The sequence below is a fragment of the Rhyacophila brunnea genome, unplaced genomic scaffold (assembly GCF_057557595.1).
Source record: "Rhyacophila brunnea isolate RB1 unplaced genomic scaffold, BYU_Rbru_1.0 scaffold_12, whole genome shotgun sequence".
NCBI classification, from domain to species: domain Eukaryota; kingdom Metazoa; phylum Arthropoda; class Insecta; order Trichoptera; family Rhyacophilidae; genus Rhyacophila; species Rhyacophila brunnea.
Genome location: NW_028232774.1, coordinates 695,830 through 714,761, shown reverse-complemented (window position 1 = coordinate 714,761; position 18,932 = coordinate 695,830). Strand labels below are relative to the sequence as shown.

General features: G+C 33.9%; 1 protein-coding gene across 4 annotated transcripts; it reads left to right on the top strand.

Moving 5' to 3' along the window:
• Positions 1–1,148: 1,148 nt before the first annotated feature.
• On the top strand, positions 1,149–16,937 carry ktub (Tub domain-containing protein ktub). 4 transcript variants are annotated; one of them, XM_085960589.1, is made up of 7 exons: positions 1,149–1,393; positions 7,677–7,779; positions 9,857–9,946; positions 11,757–11,947; positions 13,469–13,655; positions 14,851–15,062; positions 15,366–16,937. In XM_085960589.1, exons 1-7 carry the CDS (start codon positions 1,352–1,354, stop codon positions 15,768–15,770), a joined length of 1,230 nt encoding a protein of 409 aa, XP_085816715.1. In that variant the 5' UTR covers positions 1,149–1,351; the 3' UTR covers positions 15,771–16,937. The 4 variants fall into 4 exon arrangements, with proteins under 4 accessions (XP_085816715.1, XP_085816714.1, XP_085816717.1 ...); XM_085960588.1 differs by having other exon boundaries at positions 1,209–1,393; positions 7,677–7,803; positions 15,366–15,864; XM_085960591.1 differs by lacking the exon at positions 1,149–1,393 and adding an exon at positions 7,327–7,574 and having other exon boundaries at positions 15,366–15,981.
• Positions 16,938–18,932: the final 1,995 nt, after the last annotated feature.

Genomic DNA, 18,932 nt, shown 5'->3' with positions numbered 1-18,932 from the left:
TATACTGAATGACTCGCCTCGATTTGCCGCCCTTCAAGTAACTGCCGCCCCCAAGCGACGCTCAGTCTGCCTACCCCCACGGGACGTCACTGTGCGGATGCCAGAAGATAACTTCAACCTGGCTTGCCTGTTCTTCAAGCCGACCGGATTCCGGCGTCCTGGAAGGCCGCTAAATACAATCTACAGAGTGTATACGGCGGAGCTACGGGATGCTGGTTTGACCTGGAACGAAGCAAGAAGACTGGCGAACGACAGGGATTCTTAGATGCGCCGCGTGGTGTCCATGTGCTCCAGTTAAGGGGCGGATATGGCAAAAGAAGAAAAGAATATCAATAATACCTAATCCAAACAGTGAATCGCAATATTATTAATGAACTAGTAGGTAGGTACTAGACTAAATTGAAATCGTTAAAAACAATTTTACCTAAATAAGAATGCAACAGCTACCAATTTAGTTTATATAGCTTCATAGTTACCTACATAACTGCAAATTGAATCAATTATTTATTGTAGACAGATTTATATTTCCCGCTGTAGTATTTCCTATTGTCAAATTCTTCAATAGACAAAAATCACATATTGATGTTGCTAGTATAAAAATTCAAGCTGGATTCACAAAATGCATAATATTGCTTTGACTTGATATTATTCTCCCAATTTTTAAAATATATTTTCTCAAAATAAATCCTATGTAACATACGATTACCAAAAAATGAATAAAGCAAAATCTCTAACTTTCAAATGGTTTTACAATCTCTTTGGGTTTTACATTATTTATTGTTTTTTTATGATAATACCTACCTACCTATAAAATTATATTGCTAGGATATTATTAGGTATTTTAAAAAATATTTGTTAATATTAAACAATATATTTTAATAATTATTTATCATAATACCTACCTACCTATAAAATTATATTGCTAGGATATTATTAGGTATTTTAAAAAATATTTGTTAATATTAAACAATATATTTTAATAATTATTTATCATTGACAGTCTGTATTTTTCTAATTTAGTTGTAAATTTTATTGTTTTACCCAAACAGATTTTTTTACAATTTTATAGGTAGGTAAAAATAGGAAATTAAATAATTCCGTACAAAGTATGCATAAACGTAATTTTTAGTGTCGTTCTTTTGATAACTACCCTAGCAACGGACAGCGCTCAAAAATGTTCAGCTTTTTTAAGGGCCGAGGCAAGGCAACGGTGAAAATGTTAAATAAACAATCCGAAATACAGCTCCTGATAATATGTCTGTAGTGTTGTTGGTGCTTCAATCTATTTTTTCATGATCGAACATTTGAAGACTGTGCTATTATAATAATAATTAAATACTTTTTATACACAATGACGTCCCTCAATATACGAGATCAAAAACTAGAGCAGCAAGTAAGTACGATCAATTATTCAAAAGATGAAAATTATCATTCAGAAATCGATACGTACACACTATGAATACATTATAATACATGGATGATGTTTATTTTGTATCTGCCGTATTACAACTATAGCTGAAATTATTAATACTAAATAAACCCCGAAAATATCAATCTACAATCTGACTAATATTTTGTTCGAGGGATCGTGTATATTTTGATGCTTCGATTAACAAACCTTGGCCTAATTTCTGAAATTTACTGTTAAGAAAAGGGAAGAATGTAATTAAATATTAATAACTGGCTACAGCTACTACACCATGGTGTTTTTTTTTTATTGTGAATTAATTATTGGAAAAGCAAGGCCATGTATGTACCTAATTCAATTCACACTATTTTAATGAAAATTTGAATTCTGATCTGATGACCAAGTTAACATTCTAAAACAAATACTTGCATTTTAAATGTCACTTTTCCATGTATGGGTGACCTGTCATACTGCATAGATAATACTATTGGTATTGGTATCATGTATGTATGTATGTATACCTACTACATAATATTATTATATTAACAAAATGAAATGTTATACCCCATTTACACGTGCATATATTTACTGTGCACAGTAATAAAATGTATGCGGAAACATGTATTATCCTGCAGTTGGCAAGATTGCGTGCATAAATCAAACAAGTTTGGAAGTTTCCAAATTCAACGCGACAGTAAGATTATTTTCGATCTGCGCCTGCGCAGTAGAGCGATAGAGAGCGAGGTAGCGATAGAGAACATGGCGATAAAAAATCGAACTACTCATTTTGAGCTCCGAGTTTCAATACGACCTGTGAGATAGTAGTATAAGATGACAACCTCGCGTCTCGCTTACTTTTTAAGAATGAGATTGGAGAGACAGTCAACACTTTTACGTGTGAACAGTTATTGTCATGACAGTTTAAAATAAGCACAATTGCCGACAGTAATTCCATGCATGTATATAGGCGCTATAATATTGTAGAGACAAGTTGACAAATTCAAGAAATAACATTAAAAAATATTTTACGCTGTAAAAAGTATTAAGCATTGGTAGCTAAATGCTATACAACATCAACTGCCAAAGAAATTGCTACAAAATGGCCAAATCAAGCTTCATAAATTCGAATCCACAGGTCACTGATCAGATGCGCAATACATCAGTGGCGAATGATGAAGTTAGGCTGTTCAAGATCCGGCATAAATAGTGCTCATTAAACTTTGTCAGTCATACGCATTTGTTTTCATTGAACTATGACTTCAAATTGCAGATAGCGTTGTTTAATTAATTTTAAAAACTAAGCAGCACCATCTGCAATTTGTATTCTCACGCTGCTGCAGTACACTAAACTCTCCGTTAAAACACCAAATATAATAATTATTCCAATTGGATTTTTTCTCTATGTTATGTCTCCTAAACAAAGGTCGGCGTAGTGATGTATAGATGATATTATTGTATCATTCTCTAGTCAATTAATGTAAATCTTGTAGTGTTTGTACCATTGCATATTGTGGACATTGCATAAACTTTACTAGAAGATCAAGAGAAGTTATTATGGATGTTTAGCATATTGTCATATCATAATATGCATATCGAGTGCTTAAAGTCAGACAACGTTATCTACAAAAAAGTGTTTTTTTGAGATAACGTTATTTTACATTTACGGCTACATGATAGTCAAACAACGTTATGTCAATCTTTTCTAATTTCTTATTAAATCGTCAGTAAAGTTTAACGCTAACTACATAAGTTACCCTTGTTTTCATATTTTTTTAAAACTATCCCTATAAATTTTAACATCATCATAAGCAAGATAAATGTACAATACACAATCTAATATATAAAAATTAATATTTGTGTGTTTGTTTGTTCGTATTTAATGCGCAGCCATACCGTTCATCCGATTGCGATAAAACTTTGTAAACTTATTGCTTGCACTTGCGGGAAGAGTATAGGCTATACTAATATATAAAAATGAATGTCTGTCTGTCTGTATGTCTGTCTGTCTGTGTATCTGTCCCGCATGCGTTCCTATACCATTCATCCGATTGCAATGAAATTTTGGTAAGTGGTTGCATGCACACCCATGAAGGTTTCTGAATTAGAAAAATCATCATCTTCTTCTTCTTCTTTATTATATTTTCTTTTATTCGTATGGTTCCTATACCATTCATCCGATTGCAATGAAATTTTGGTAAGTGGTTGTATGCACACCCATGAAGGTTTCTGAATTAGAAAAATTATCATCTTCTTCTTCTTCTTCATTCTATCTTCTTTTATTCGTATGGTCCCTATACCATTCATCCGATTGCAATGAAACCTTCGTCAGTTGTTGTGGTAACACCCGCAATGGTTTTTGAATTAGTACAACCACCTTCTTCTTCTTCTATTCTATATTCTTCTATTCGTATGCGTTCCTATTCCATTCATCCGATTGCAATAAAATTTTCGTCAGTAATTGTGCCAACACCCGCGAAGGTTTCTGAATTAGTACAACCATCTTCTTCTTCTTCATTCTATCTTCTTTTATTCGTATGGTCCCTATACCATTCATCCGATTGCGATGAAACCTTCGTCAGTTGTTGTGGTAACACCCGCAATGGTTTTTGAATTAGTACAACTATCTTCTTCTTCTTCTATTCGTATGCGTTTCTATTCCATTCATCCGATTGCAATAAAGTTTTCGTCAGTAATTGTGCCAACACCCGCGAAGGTTTCTGAATTAGTACAACCATCTTCTTCTTCTATTCTATCTTCTATTCGTATGCGTTCCTATACCATTCATCCGATTGCAATTAAATTTTGATCAAGTGTTGTGCTCACGCCGCAAAGGTTTCTGAATTGTTACAACTATTTTCTTTTTCTTCTGTTTGTATGCGTTCTTATACCATTCATCCGATGCGATGAAATTTTGAACAGTTGTTGTGAGCACGCCCGCGAAGAGTTCTGAATTGGTACAACCATCTTCTTCTTCTTCTATTCGTATGCGTTCCTATACCATTCATCCGATTGCAATGAAAATTTGATTATGTGTTGTGTTCACGCCCGCAAAGGTTTCTGAATTGATACAACCATTTTCATCTTCTTTTTCTTCTATTCTATCTTCTTCTATTCGTATGCGTTCTTATACCATACATCCAATTGCGATGAAATTTTGACCAGTTGTTGTGCGCAAGCCCGCGAAGGTTTCTGAATTAGTACAACCGTCTTCTTCTTCTTCTATTAGTATGCGTTCCTATACCATTGATCCGATTGCAATGAAACTTTGGTGAGTTGTCGTGCGCACGCCTGCGAAGGTTTCTGAATTAGTACAACCATCATCTTCTTCTTCTATTCGAATGCCTACCTACACCATTCATCCGATTGCAATGAAACTTTGGTGAGTTGTCGTGCGTATGCCCACGAAGATTTCTGAATTAGAAAATCATCTTCTACTTCTATTCGTATGCGTTCCTATACCATTCATCCGATTGCAATGACATTTTGATCAAGTGTTGTGCCCTTGCCTGCAAAGGTTTCTGAATTAGTACGATCATCTTTTTCTTCTTCTATTTGTATGCATTCTTATGCCATTCATCCGATTGTGATGAAATTTTGACCAGTTGTTGTGCACACGCCCGCAAAGGTTTCTGAATTAGTACAACCATCTTTTTCTTCTTCTATTTGTATGCGTTCTTATGCCATTCATCCGATTGTGATGAAATTTTGACCAGTTGTTGTGCGCACGCCCGCGAAGGTTTTTGAATTAGTACAACCATCTTCTTCTTCTTCTATTCGTATGCGTTCCTATACCATTAATCCGATTGCAATGAAACTTTGGTGAGTTGTCATGCGCATGCCCACGAAGATTTCTGAATTAGAAAATCATCTTCTTCTACTATTCGTATGCGTTCCTATACCATTCATCCGATTGCGATGAAACTTTTGTCAGTTGTGTGCGCACACCTACGAAGGTTTCTAAATTATTATTATATAACATACAAAGTTTGTAGTTTGTTTGTCCCATCCAATTTTGATTTTTTTTTTACTACATATTAATAACATTAATAACGTTTTCATATTTTGGATTCGATTTTAATTTAGTGTTCTTATGTTTGACCTTTACTCCTATTAGAATTATTTTCATATTGCCATGTTGTATTACACAGATATTTTAATAATAAAAAAAATAATTACCTCTTATTATTTTTCAAATATCTAAGATAAATATAACCACGAAGCGATCCTGTGCGAAGCCGGGTACTTCAGCTAGTAAATTATAAAATATTAACATTATGTTTTAAGTAACATTTCCCTTGTTGAGTTACAAGAATCTTAAATAACGATTTTTGGCTCTCCTGTAAAGTTGCACTTTTGTAGATAGTGTTGTTTGACACTAAGCCCTCGATATAATATGCTAAATCTAAGTCATACCATGTGTCTGGACTGTGGTAAAAATAAAACCATAATCAAGACAAATTATTTGCAACCAGGGAGATTTGCTTGAATGCATAAAGCTTCTTTGGATTATGTCTGCGTATTGCCTAACAAAAATCATTTAAAATAACCTCCACACTATGGAAATATCATCAACGCTAATCAAACAACGTGTATGATGATAGGATCGGATCATAAGTAATTTTTAAAACGCTTTCGATATAAAACAGAATTCTATTCCAAATCGAGCAATACCTAGTGGAAAAATTAAATTTAGGTAAAATGTTAAGAAATGATATTGCTTATCTTTATTTATTTACCCTAGTTTGCCACTGACCTCTGTGAGGCGAAAGAAGCAGGATTTTTTAAAATTCTTTAGATAGGGTAATAAATTCTTACATATGATATATTATCATATAATAAATATATTATATAAATACAGCATGCTTTCACAATGTCTGTTGAGCAAGCAACAGAAACATTGAGTGGTGTGTGAAAGATTCTGTACTTATTTTCCAAAATCCCAAATAAGCATTCAATATTTGAAGGCGTCCCCCGAAAAGGGGTCTATATCATCATCATGTCAAAAAGTGATTTTATTGACTAAAACGGGTCTATAAAGATAGCATTGCTCACGTTATTGGAAAGTTTTATTATTTTATCTGCCACAGTTTTTGAGATATTAGCAATACTAAAATGCTTACCGTAGAAGAGGGGTCTATATAATATGATTAATTTTATTATCCAAAATAAAAAATTGTCAATGATAAAGAGTGCTTTCATAAACATAATTATTATCACAGATATACTCCAAAAGTCAGCATGATCGAATAAAACGTTTTTTTCCTCTCCTGAACAATTTTGTTTTTGCATATAGACCCCTTTTTGGGGGACGCCTTCATTTCTTCTTGCATTAGATTACGATACTTAAATATCCATTTTTTGCCAATTTTTTTTCTGCCGTATGGTCTCAACATATTTTCTGATCAGCTGAAAGCTTCATCTCTAACAAACAAATATTGTTTATAACGGTACATCATTTTAAATTCGTTAAAGTGATGGAATATTAAGGTATTAAGAGTTTTTTCCTGTAGATTTTTACGTGACACACCGTCTTCTAAAATAATTGGATCATAATTTCTACCATAAGAGCCTATATTCACGAATGTAAACATTTAATTAGAATCAAATATGGTCAACAAGATCAATGAAAAATATTAACGGATGAGTAGGTAGGTACTCCAAATCAAGAATTTGGGTATAACCTATGCAATCTGTAAACTTTGTTGTAAAGCTATTTGTGTCAATATGATGTTGTATCATTTCTTATTATTTGAATAAATATAATGATTTGATAAAAAATAATCACCGTAAAGGTCAGTTAAAATAACCTCCACACTGTGCAAACATTATCAAAACTAATCAGACAAAGGTTACGATGATACGTAATAGGTCATTTTCGAAACGCTTTCAATATAAGACAGTGTCATCTTACAAACGAAGCAATAGTGTAAAAATAAGTGTCGCTGCAATATAATATTAAGCACTAGCATGCCACGCCACTGTGAGAGAATTACGTACGCAACGGGTGTGAAATTCTAAAAAAATATATTTATGAAAGCCTTAGAGCTGTGTTTTGTGTGTCCATATGTTTCAATATGTCGAATGCAAAGCGACCGCTGCGTAAACGTGGACGAAGTTTGTCTCGGATTCGCCATGTGTGTGTCTGCGCCCTTAGGTGTAGGTGTAGGTATGGCATCTATGAAAATAAGACCAACCGTAGAGTTTTTTTGTCTACAATGACAGAATTTGTAGGTTTACTGTTAAATTTTTTTTTTTTTGTTTATTGCAGAGACAGATGATGGAGCAGAAAATGCGCCAGAAGAGACAGAATGCGGGAATGGTGCAAGCCAACGATCTGCGTATATCCTCCGCGAAACATAGACCTGTTTCAGGTACAAGAAGTAGAGAATTACATGGTAAAACACTCATCCTCATTTTGTAATACATGTTCGCACCGTCATTGTAATTCGCAATGCTTGTTGTTTTGTCATTTTAGCATTATGGTACGATAAAACACCAGAATATGATCTAATAAAAGCTGTTTGGACCACTCAAAAAAGATACCTGCCACATATTAAATTAGTATAGCGATGCTAACGATTGTAGTGTGTATGCGACACTGTGTATATGAGCTTACATAGTAGTAGCAGTAGAGGCCATCCATCGACGGAAACCGCATCTGGTTTTGTACAATGTGACATTCTTAATTATTTATGTTTCATGGAAATATATTTTCACTGGATATAAAAGGTATACTCCATGAAGAGAAATTATAAGTTCATTGTATTACATAGTACAAAACGTCATGCGGTTTCCGTATATGGATGGCTTTTGAACAAATTCGAACTGCTTTATGTGTACACATAGTATGGGCCTAAGCCTAAGTGCTAATGGAAAGATATTCAGATGGTTATGTTTGATTTGAACCAAAAATTTTAACTAGCGGCACTATTAACAAGATGATAAGATGAAACCCATTGATAGCATAGCGATGTATCGATTATAACCTGTGCTATTTTTATACAAAAATAGAGCATGGGTGTAGGAAAAAATACAAAATTTTCTCGATTATATATAATATAGAAAAATAAATGCTAATGCAAAAAAAAATCAGCCGCCAACACCAGGTTACGACTGGAAAATAGCACTGATTAGAATGTCACAACTACAATTATTGAAGGGTTTCTTCGAAGAGTCAACTACAATTATTATAGAATGGCTTTTGGAAGAGTCATCACTTTGCAGTTTGCTGAGATTCTGACCAAAGAGTACATTGTGGAGTCATGTAACATGTATGCCTCCCCCGGAGGAGTTTCAACCAAACGCCAGGTCAAATCGGAAGCTGTTGTGTGGATTGATGCCTTGCCGGTTTCATTGTCACCTATTATATTACTAGTTCTGTGATTTGTGTCCTAATGACTTCCTTTTTGACCGAAATGTTTCACCATATAAATAATATTGAGGTGCTCAAGGGATAACCGGCTCAAGCTACAGTTGTTGCTTTTTGAGTTATATATACTTACTAGGATTTGAAGTCGAAAATAATCTTTTCAGAAATTGTAAAATGGCCCATGCCACCTTTTTATTAATTGCCATATAAATAAATGTTAAACGTGAAATGGCACAAATTAATTTTGTATAAACATATACTGCGCCCATGTGGTAACGTGTCTGCTTATGACGTCGTGGAAGTCTCGGGTTTGTGTCTTGAGTCAGGAAAATGGACAATATTGATTTTTAATGTGTGTTCGAACCCAGACCACGGACCTAACAGGCTGAGCGTGGCTAACATCCATTTCACGTAAAAAAAACTTTTGAGAAACGTCTTTTTGGGGCTGCCAACATTGGATTATAAAGCTAAATTAAAAATAATAATTTTGAAATTCCAAATACTGTAACAATCACCAAAGTGAAGATCGCCGTGAAAACGGTCGACTTTTGTGTGTGGAAAAAAAGTATATTAAAAATATAAGTCTTATTTTTTTATTTGAGATATTATTTGATTTTGTTGTAGTCAGAAAAACATGACCTTTTTTAAAATTAGATTTACTAAAAATACTGGTTTTGATCTTGGGGAATTGTTCTCAATGTGTTCAATCGATTTGAATATTGATTATATTGTGAGGTTCATTTTTATTCAAAAACAGTTGTGTTAAGTAATCAGTATTATTATTTTTTATAATATCATTGATTATGTAATTAATTATCTATTGACTGCCAAACAACTATTGAGATGTGGCTCGTAAATGAATGCGGTGATAATGAATTTTAATATTTATGACCATTCTCATGGACATATGTTTCATTTTTGTATATTTTTTTGCCTCGTGTTAACGTGTTTTAAGTTTCATCTTTATATTACATAATAGGTTTAAGGAATCATATTTGTATTTTAGAAATTCTTCACTTTTCGTGCAGAAAAAATCGGAAAACATTTTCCAAAATTGAGTTATTCTTTTTTTAACTTAGGTTACGATGGACCGATGCAATTCATGATGTCGCCGATTAATCCAGATCAAGTAATACCGCTGCAAACCAATAGGCTATCCACGTACGACGGTGAGCACACTATACTAACATACTAGTCATTATTATTATACTATATGAACGTACGTATATCGTATATAAGTAATTTTATTGACGGGACAACATTTTGTGTATTGACAATAAAGCCAGCATAGAAGTTCACATTCTATTGTATCGTTAATTAAGAATGTTTGCCTATGCTATTGTGCTTGAATATAGGTTTTTAGTACAAGTTATTGTGTACAAATGGATTGATTGATTTGTATTGAGATAACCATTCAAAAGCTTCTATCGTTATCTATAGCATCTATTCTAAAAATACTTCATTGTCTTCATTTTTATTCACATTTATCATTGCTATGTCTGATCTAAATAGTGTGTATGGTTTTTTAGAATATGATGGGAATCATAACACTTCACCTACCATGCAATATTACGCAAAATAGGTATGACAAATACCGACAATGTTTGTTAAAAATCAGCAAATTTCCATTGCTAAATTAAAAATTAAATTACCTTTGAACCTACCGATATATTTCAATCAAATTTTTCAAATATTATATTGATTCATTAAATAAAATTAATAGCATTGCAACGTTTGGATTCGGGCACTCGGGGTTGAAGTCTTGAATGAATTCTATGATTTAAATCAGTTTATTTAAATATTAAAAAAGGATTTTATCCACTGTAAAATAAGCAATAACCCACGATGGCCACGCAATTTAAACGTTGGCCTATTGCGCTATGGGTCCCAGGTGCGAATCCTGGGTCGGGCAAGTACACATATTGTTTTTCAATTTGTGTATGAGTCAGAGTATGGACCTAATAGGTTGAGCAATTGGCTAACATCCATTTCTCGTAAAAACAAAATCTGTCAATACAAACCTCCACTCTGTGGAAGCCCATATGATCCTATTAGGATCGGACATGGTCGAAAGAAAGAAAAGTAAAATAAGCACCTATTCTTATCACTAATCCACATCACCGATATATGGTTTATTGTTAAGGCTTAGTTATTACAGTGATAAAATAAAACAAAACATACATGTCTCTTCATCTAAGAAAATACATTTTTTATGAATATTTACAATGATGGCAAGATAAACAACAATGGAGTGACACACGCCTGCATGTTTAAAAATTAATGCTGAATTTATTTTGTATTTCAAAGTTGTATTATAGAACACCACGTTGTGTTAACAATATTTTCTTACAAGGTCTCATTGCAACTCATTCGCTACAAGAACAGTATAATACACATTGGATTCAAATTCCCACGCCAAACCTTTGTTATTTTGTTCTCAATTTTTAACTGTTTATGTAGAGAAGGAAATACTGTATCAGATTCAGAAAGATTTTCATAATATGATCAAAAACCAACAAAAAGTACTTACATAGTCTATCGTAACGAAATGAAAAAGATATATATTCAAATTTTATAGTATTTTAGCCTGCAATCTTGTTTTCATATATTATATGTAGGTATGTAGGTAGGTAAAGCTACTGATTAAATGAGCCTTTTTTTATAAAGCTAATGCGTACATGACATTGACTAAGTTGTTAATTATAACTCTATTTTGAGTGACGGTTACAGGATTGTGTCACATCTGTTAACACTTCACCGCTAATTATGTTATCTGTGTCATCCACACATTCTTTGATAATAATACTTCTATTAGCCACGGTTGAACACTTTTCTATGACAAAACATTGTAACACAATTAGATAAGACGGATTTTTTTTTTTTATAGATTTTTTTTCAAAAATTATGAAAAAAAAGAAGAATTTATATATTGCAGAAATATAGAGGAATCTTGTATTTAATCTTGACATGTGTTTGTAGATTTAGGTAATCAAATTGAGGTGATGACAGTGGAAGAGAGACTGAGTCGGGTGGGATTAGGCGAAGAGGACTCGGAGAGTAGCCCCGTAGAAGTCTCTTCAGGAGGTGTGCAGCAAAGTGCCAGCGCCGAAGAAGTCAGAGGGGCTCCCATTGCGCCTGATAAGGGGTTCCGGCATTCTGATACTACCGAAGTAAGTACATATTTATTATTCGTAAACATCAAGCCCGTTGCTTTGCGTTCCAGTTTGCATTCATTCGCCCGTATGGCGGCAGGGTGTAGAAGACAATAAAGAAATATTCAAAACTGCAGGGCCTACCGACTCAAATTGTCAAAAATACTTCACACTAGAAAGGTGTTGATAAAGCTTTAATCTGTGCCAGCGCGTTTTCATCAGCTCGGTGAATGGCCGAGAATTTTTCCAAATATTTCCGATAGTTTCGATTTCACACTCAGACAAAGGAGTGGAATTTATCGTCACTTATTTGTGTGTGCTATACACTCATCCATTATCCGGTTGAGGCCCACTATCTTACTGGGGGGTTTGGCGTCTTGGAGATCTCCCATTGGGTCCATTATCAGATAGGGAAAGGGACATCTATTGCTGTAGTGTCTGCCACGCACAGGGATCGTATTCTGGAGTCAAACTTACAATGTGTTTTTCCTCGGTTTCTTTCGAAATCCATATTCGAATAATTATTTACTTATCGTCGGTGTTTTGTAAAAAGGGCGAATTAACCAAAATGCTGTTTTATAGGAGGAGGATTTTTAACTTTTGACATTTATTTGTTAACTACCTGTGGATGATTATAAATGTCCAACAAGTTTATAATAAAGCTAAGAAAGAATACTGTCCTTAAAATAGGCATTCTAATATAATATTTTAAAAGGCCTAATATGTCACATTCGCTTTTTATTCATAATATGTACTATGTGGATATTCGCCCTTACAGTTATCGTTTTTAAGTGCTTTCCTGTGGAGATACAAATTCGCCGTTTTTACACAAGTGTGGTACATATTGTTTTTACATTAAAATCTCAATTTGGCCAAGATGGTTGATTCGCCCTTTTTAGTAGTAGAGTAACTCTCTCCTGAACATTTAGATAAAACAAGCATAGAAGGTTTGCATAGTAGGCCGACGATTTGTAACTATTAATTGTCATTTTTTAGACATAGCTTTTGTTTAACAAAGTTCTAAAAATTGGGTAAACAAATGCATTCAAAAAAATATTTACTTGCTATTTATTAGTATGTAGAAACATTAATATTATCTATCTTTCGAAAGAATCATATTTTGTTTCATTCATAAGATTTTTGTCATGTATCAGTAGATAGTACCGATGTATGTTGTTAATTTACGTTAATTACACCCACGGTGGCCCCGCGGCTTAAGCGTTGGACTATAACGCCGTGGGTCCCAGGTTCGAATCCTGGGTCTGGCAAGTACACATATTGTTTTACAATTTGTGTGCGAGTCAGGGTATGGACCTAATAAGTTGAGCAAGTAGCTGGCATCCATTTCTCGCAAAAAACAAAATCTGTTAATACAAACCCCTTCTCTGTGGAGGACCATATTATGATTCTTTAGGATCGGACATGGTCGAATAATAATAATAATATGTTTTTAATTTACCCTAAATGAAGCTGAATGATCTTGATGATTGGATGGGAAGCAGTTATTAACATAGTTTTATTTTGTTCCGATCTGAGCAGAGTAGTACAGAAGCCGAAGGTGTCGTTGAAGGAACGGTGGAGAGATTCGTTCTGATGCCGGCGCAGCAAGGCTCTCTGTATAAATGTCGCATCACCCGAGACCGCAAAGGAATGGACCGTGGACTGTACCCAACGTATTTCGTACACCTGGAGAGAGATTATGCTAAAAAGGTGTTCCTACTTGCTGGTGAGTTTAAAAATCGTTATCTTTTGAGTTATATACGCATATCCTAAATTCTGAATAATTCACGTGCATTACATACTCGGTTAGTTATTCTTTAAATGCATCATTAATTTTGAAGTTTGCAACAATTGGCGTTTGAGTGAGTCCCGTTGCAGCATGATAAGTATCAGCAGCGGTTGGGATTGAACTTGAGACATTCCAATTGGTAGGTGTGCGTGTGCACGCAGTCTATTAGGCTATTAATTAAAATTTCTTAATTTTTAGTTTTTCCGTTGATATTCCTCAATCATTATTTATTATTGATGATATTCATAATAAATCGTGTATTCTGTATTATTAAATATTATTATTATGACACATCAACGAGTTAGTTCTTCAATTTCTTGATGTACCTAATAGTTAGGTATAGTGGAATAACTTAACCTTGAAATTACGCAGATTGCGGTTTCTTCTCTGTGCACAAATTACATAGGGTAATTTTAATTATTGTTACCGTTATTATTTCCGGACTACTCTTACATGAAGCTTATTGCATCGTTTTCTCTCACTCAGCGTTGCTCGATATACGTAATATTTTCTGTCAAAACTAAGAAACTTCACGCTTATGTGGCATGTTTATAGCACTCTGGCTTTTGAAACCAGTACGGCAATCCGAGTTCAAATCGCGATGGAATATGTTTTGTCACTGTACAATTTTTAGATAGGTCTTTTTTTATCTAAATATTTTTTTGTGAATGACAAAAATTACATTGAATTCAGGTCTTTTGAAAAATAAGAAAGTTATTTTTTAATTATCTATCTATTGTATTTTAAATAAAAATAGCAATTACATTGAAACACTTATTCAATAGGTGTGTGCAATTTACTATTGCTGCCGGTACATGTCCGAGAATGGAGAGGAAAACAGTTTTTACTTCTTCCGCCTGTGCTAGCCACACTTTTTTTTTAATAATGCAGTATGTATGTATTACGAACTCCTATTGTATTGAGCTATAGAAAGGTTATCTGTATTAGTACAAAAATATAATTGCATAATGTTAGATGTTCTTAATTATCCCATTTTCTTATTCAATACATCTAATTTTTTAACAATTTGACCGTAGAAGAAGAACGCCAGATTTAAAATTCATGATGGTACCTAATTAAAAGTGTGAATGTAATTCAAACGATTTGTTGAATTTTCATTTAACTATTCCAGGCCGAAAACGCAAAAAATCAACCACGTCGAATTACTTAATATCAACGGATCCCACAGACCTGACACGCAATGCGGAGAGTTTCACCGGGAAACTGCGATCAAATTTATTGGGAACGGCTTTCACTGTTTACGACAACGGCAAGGCCTTCCGGAAAGGGGGAGGTGCCGAGGGCATGATGCATTGCAGACAGGAGTTGGCCGCTGTAATCTATGTGAGTTCATTATGACATGTAATTGAGGTTTTTGCTTATCATTACCATTTTCGCTCCCAAATACAACTAACTTTATAGATAACTGCTGAACTCTAACCCTAATTAAACAAGCTTAAAAAAGATTTTTTTTAAATGAACTAATAGCTATCATTTTCTCTTTTATTCACAAATAATAATTTTGTTATAGTTTCGTATTTAACCATACTAAATTCGTTACAGTAATATAAAATGTTGTACGGTTCCTTCTAGGTATAATCCATTCTGATCGGACCAAACGTATTATTATGCTTGTGATATTTTCAGGACACTAACGTTCTGGGATTCAAAGGTCCCCGCAAAATGACGGTGCTGTTGCCGGGAATGACCCTCGATCGTCAGCGGGTCACCATAAGCCCCGGGGACGATTCGGAGACCCTCCTCGAGCGCTGGAAGACCAAAAACATGGACGACCTCATCGAACTTCACAACAAAACGCCCGTGTGGAACGACGACACCCAATCGTATGTCCTCAACTTTCACGGCCGCGTCACGCAGGCCAGCGTGAAAAACTTTCAGATTGTGCACGATTCGGATAGCGATTATGTTGTCATGCAGTTTGGCAGGATATCGGAAGACGTCTTCACAATGGACTATCGGTATCCTCTCTGCGCCTTGCAGGCTTTCGCCATAGCTCTCAGTAGCTTCGATGGGAAATTAGCGTGTGAATAATACTTTTATTAATGATCTGAAAACATTTCGCTTGTAGTTGTTTCTCCCCCGAAGCGGCTAATGAAAAAATGCACTGATTTTTTGTGTGAAACAAAACAGTCCATATGACTATTTTGGTTGTATTACATAATATATTATTATCTCTGAAATTATTAAAGATTTTTATACAATTAAATTCTAGGTAATTATTCTCTTAATTCTGTAGATTGATAAAAAATCATATTTACAATAATATATCTATTGTTGGTCCCTGTATTTTTTTATTCTGCGATCACTGAGGCTTAATCACATAGACTTTGGAGAAAATCCTCTCTACTAGATGGAGCTTAAATATATGAAAGTAAAACTGAAAAAGGACTCGAGGACTAATGATTAAAGTATCATTTCACATTGCAGATTAGTTTTTAGAACATTTCACACCGTTATCATATGGATCTGCCGAAAACTGCAAAGATTTTAACATTTAGATTCAAACAGTCTGCTCCTTGAATTATTCCTTAACCTAAAACTTGCATTTGTTATGAATGTATGTTATTGTTTTATTAATTACATTTTGACATGACTTAAACCAGAATTGACGCACTAAATATTGCAATGCAAATGTACCCTATGGAATGTCACCCCAAAATAAAGGTGCCATGTTTCACTGCGTCAACTTATAAAAGATTAATTTTCTGTGACTACCAATTCTACCGTTACTTTACTCTACTACAATTAATGTTCCAGATATATCAAGATAAATGTTCATAAGGCTCCCTCTAGTATGGTCCAAGCTCTGTAGGTTTAATGAAGAGTCGGTAAAATGGAATTATGACATGAAAATGTCTTTTGTATTGTATTTCTGTCATATTTTCTATGGGCCCAAACTATCACACGTATTTCAAATCGACGACGGTTTCTGTAGGTTATCGCCATTCATTTGTATCGAAGTCTATTTATAACTGAACGAATAAATTAATGATTCTAAAATAATATTTTGTACATCTCGTTATTTAAAATCAAACTTATGGAATTGATATGAATACTAGTATAAATTTTTTTCTTTTGTTAATACTTGTTACGCAATAAATATTATTGTTTTACGTGAAAGTGTAAGAATCAAATACGAATGCGTATATTGATATTCATGCTTTTTTTATACGAATAGCGGTTTGTGAATCGTGATTTAAAAAAAATGATTGCAATAATTTTAAAATAATGTGTCCACAGTAAATAAACTAACCAATGTTTGTAAAATAATACTAAATTCACCAAATTAGTACTGGTGTGTTAGATTTTTAATAATTAGTAAAGCTGTCTCTACCTAAAAATTTTCACTTCTTTCAGAACAATCATTGTATTCTAGAACCATCATATCTTGTCTGCGATTTTATAGAGATATGTGTCAGGGTAGTATAAATATACCTGAAAGTGCGGGGGATCCGTAGCTCCGCAGCCATGATATAATGGTAAGGCTACAACGGTAGGCTTATTTAGTAAAACCTTTCATTTCGGATTAGTCTTCACAAAACACTTTGACCAATTTTTTAATTTTTTATCGATGGTATTTGATCCTTCTGAGGCTTTTAAAAAGACATTTAATTATCATAATATTAAATATGTAATTTTATTATTTTTATTTATTGAAAATGATGTGTTGTAATTATTTTGAATTTATTGTTTTTTTATGCACCTTTTTTTGCCATGTATGATAAATTTGTTGCCAATATAAAATAACGGATCTCATGAAAACCCACTGACAACATTTTACCCTCTGTGGCAGCATTTTTTTTAATATGTGCCATTTAAAATTGATATGTCATTATTGTGTTCGAAAGGAAATAAAAGATAGGTCATATCAATTGAAAAATGAGTTGAATATGCCAAATTAACGATAATTCATAATATTATATGCGCAAATGACAAAAGGAGTCGATTTGATCCTTGTGAATTAGTAAATTCGAGGATCCCATACAAAGTTGTCGAAAACTTTATCTTCTTTTGGTTCTTCTGAAGAGTAGTGATTTTAGACTTACCTCCATTTTCCTTTTCTACACAGATAGAATGTGATCTTCCATTTTTATGGAATTAATGCTTTTCTAAATTTCCTTCATTTTTTTTATAAAGATCTTAATAATTTACACTACAAATTAGTTTCTTGGAATTTTAAAAAACATATTTATCATACCTATCATAAACCTAAATTTGGTACTTATGCTATGCGACTGAAAGGCAGGTAGTAGTAAATATTTTTTTTGTCTTGAATACCAAGTGATAGATAAAAATTATAAATTATCATGAATTCTTCTTCCTCACTACAACCCTATTTTGGGTCTTAGCCTCCTCCAGCATTTGCCTCCATTCAGGTCTGTCCAAAGCCGCTTTCCTCCGGTTTAGGACGCCTGAGGTCTTTATAAATCCAACTCGACACTATCCCTCTGTCTTGTACGAGATCGACAATGTTTTCGCTTGCCTTTCGGCTTTCCGAATGTCAGTTTCTTTGTCATACGTGACTCATCTATCGTGTGTACATATGACCCAGCCATCTAAAGTACTGTATGATGTGCGGACCTCCGTACAAAGCGTATAGCTCGTAATCGTATACTCGTTTCCACCCCGACCGTATGTCAATGATGGGTTCGAAGATACCACGCAGCACAATCTGCTCAAATGAGCACAACACTCTTTACATGCTTTTAGTCATGCAGCGGGTGTCCGAGCCATACATGACAACCGGTCTTATTAGTGTTTTGTAGAAGATGCATTTGTATTTGCAGTGTCAGTTCAAAGGGCTACTCTCACTGTTAATAGAGGAGCCCAGGTACATGAAGTTTAATCAATACACCAACCCAACTCTAAATCATGAATTATCACTAAGTAAGTGCTGAATCTCTTGAAAAAATTTGTGTCACGCAATTGATTGTCGATAATAATACATATTTTTTTGTTATTCAATGTCCCGATTAGACTTATTGTAGGTACTGAATATAACGGAGTTTCATTTTTGTAAACCTGTAAAATCGTAAATGTGATTTCTGACACGTTAATGGCATCATTTTTAATCATGCCAATTTGTTGATCATTGACAAGCCTGCGTTGTAGATCTTGCCGTCTGGCACAAATTTATAACTGAGCGACATTGAAACTCAGATTTGAAAGATGACAAATTCTGAAGGATTCAGT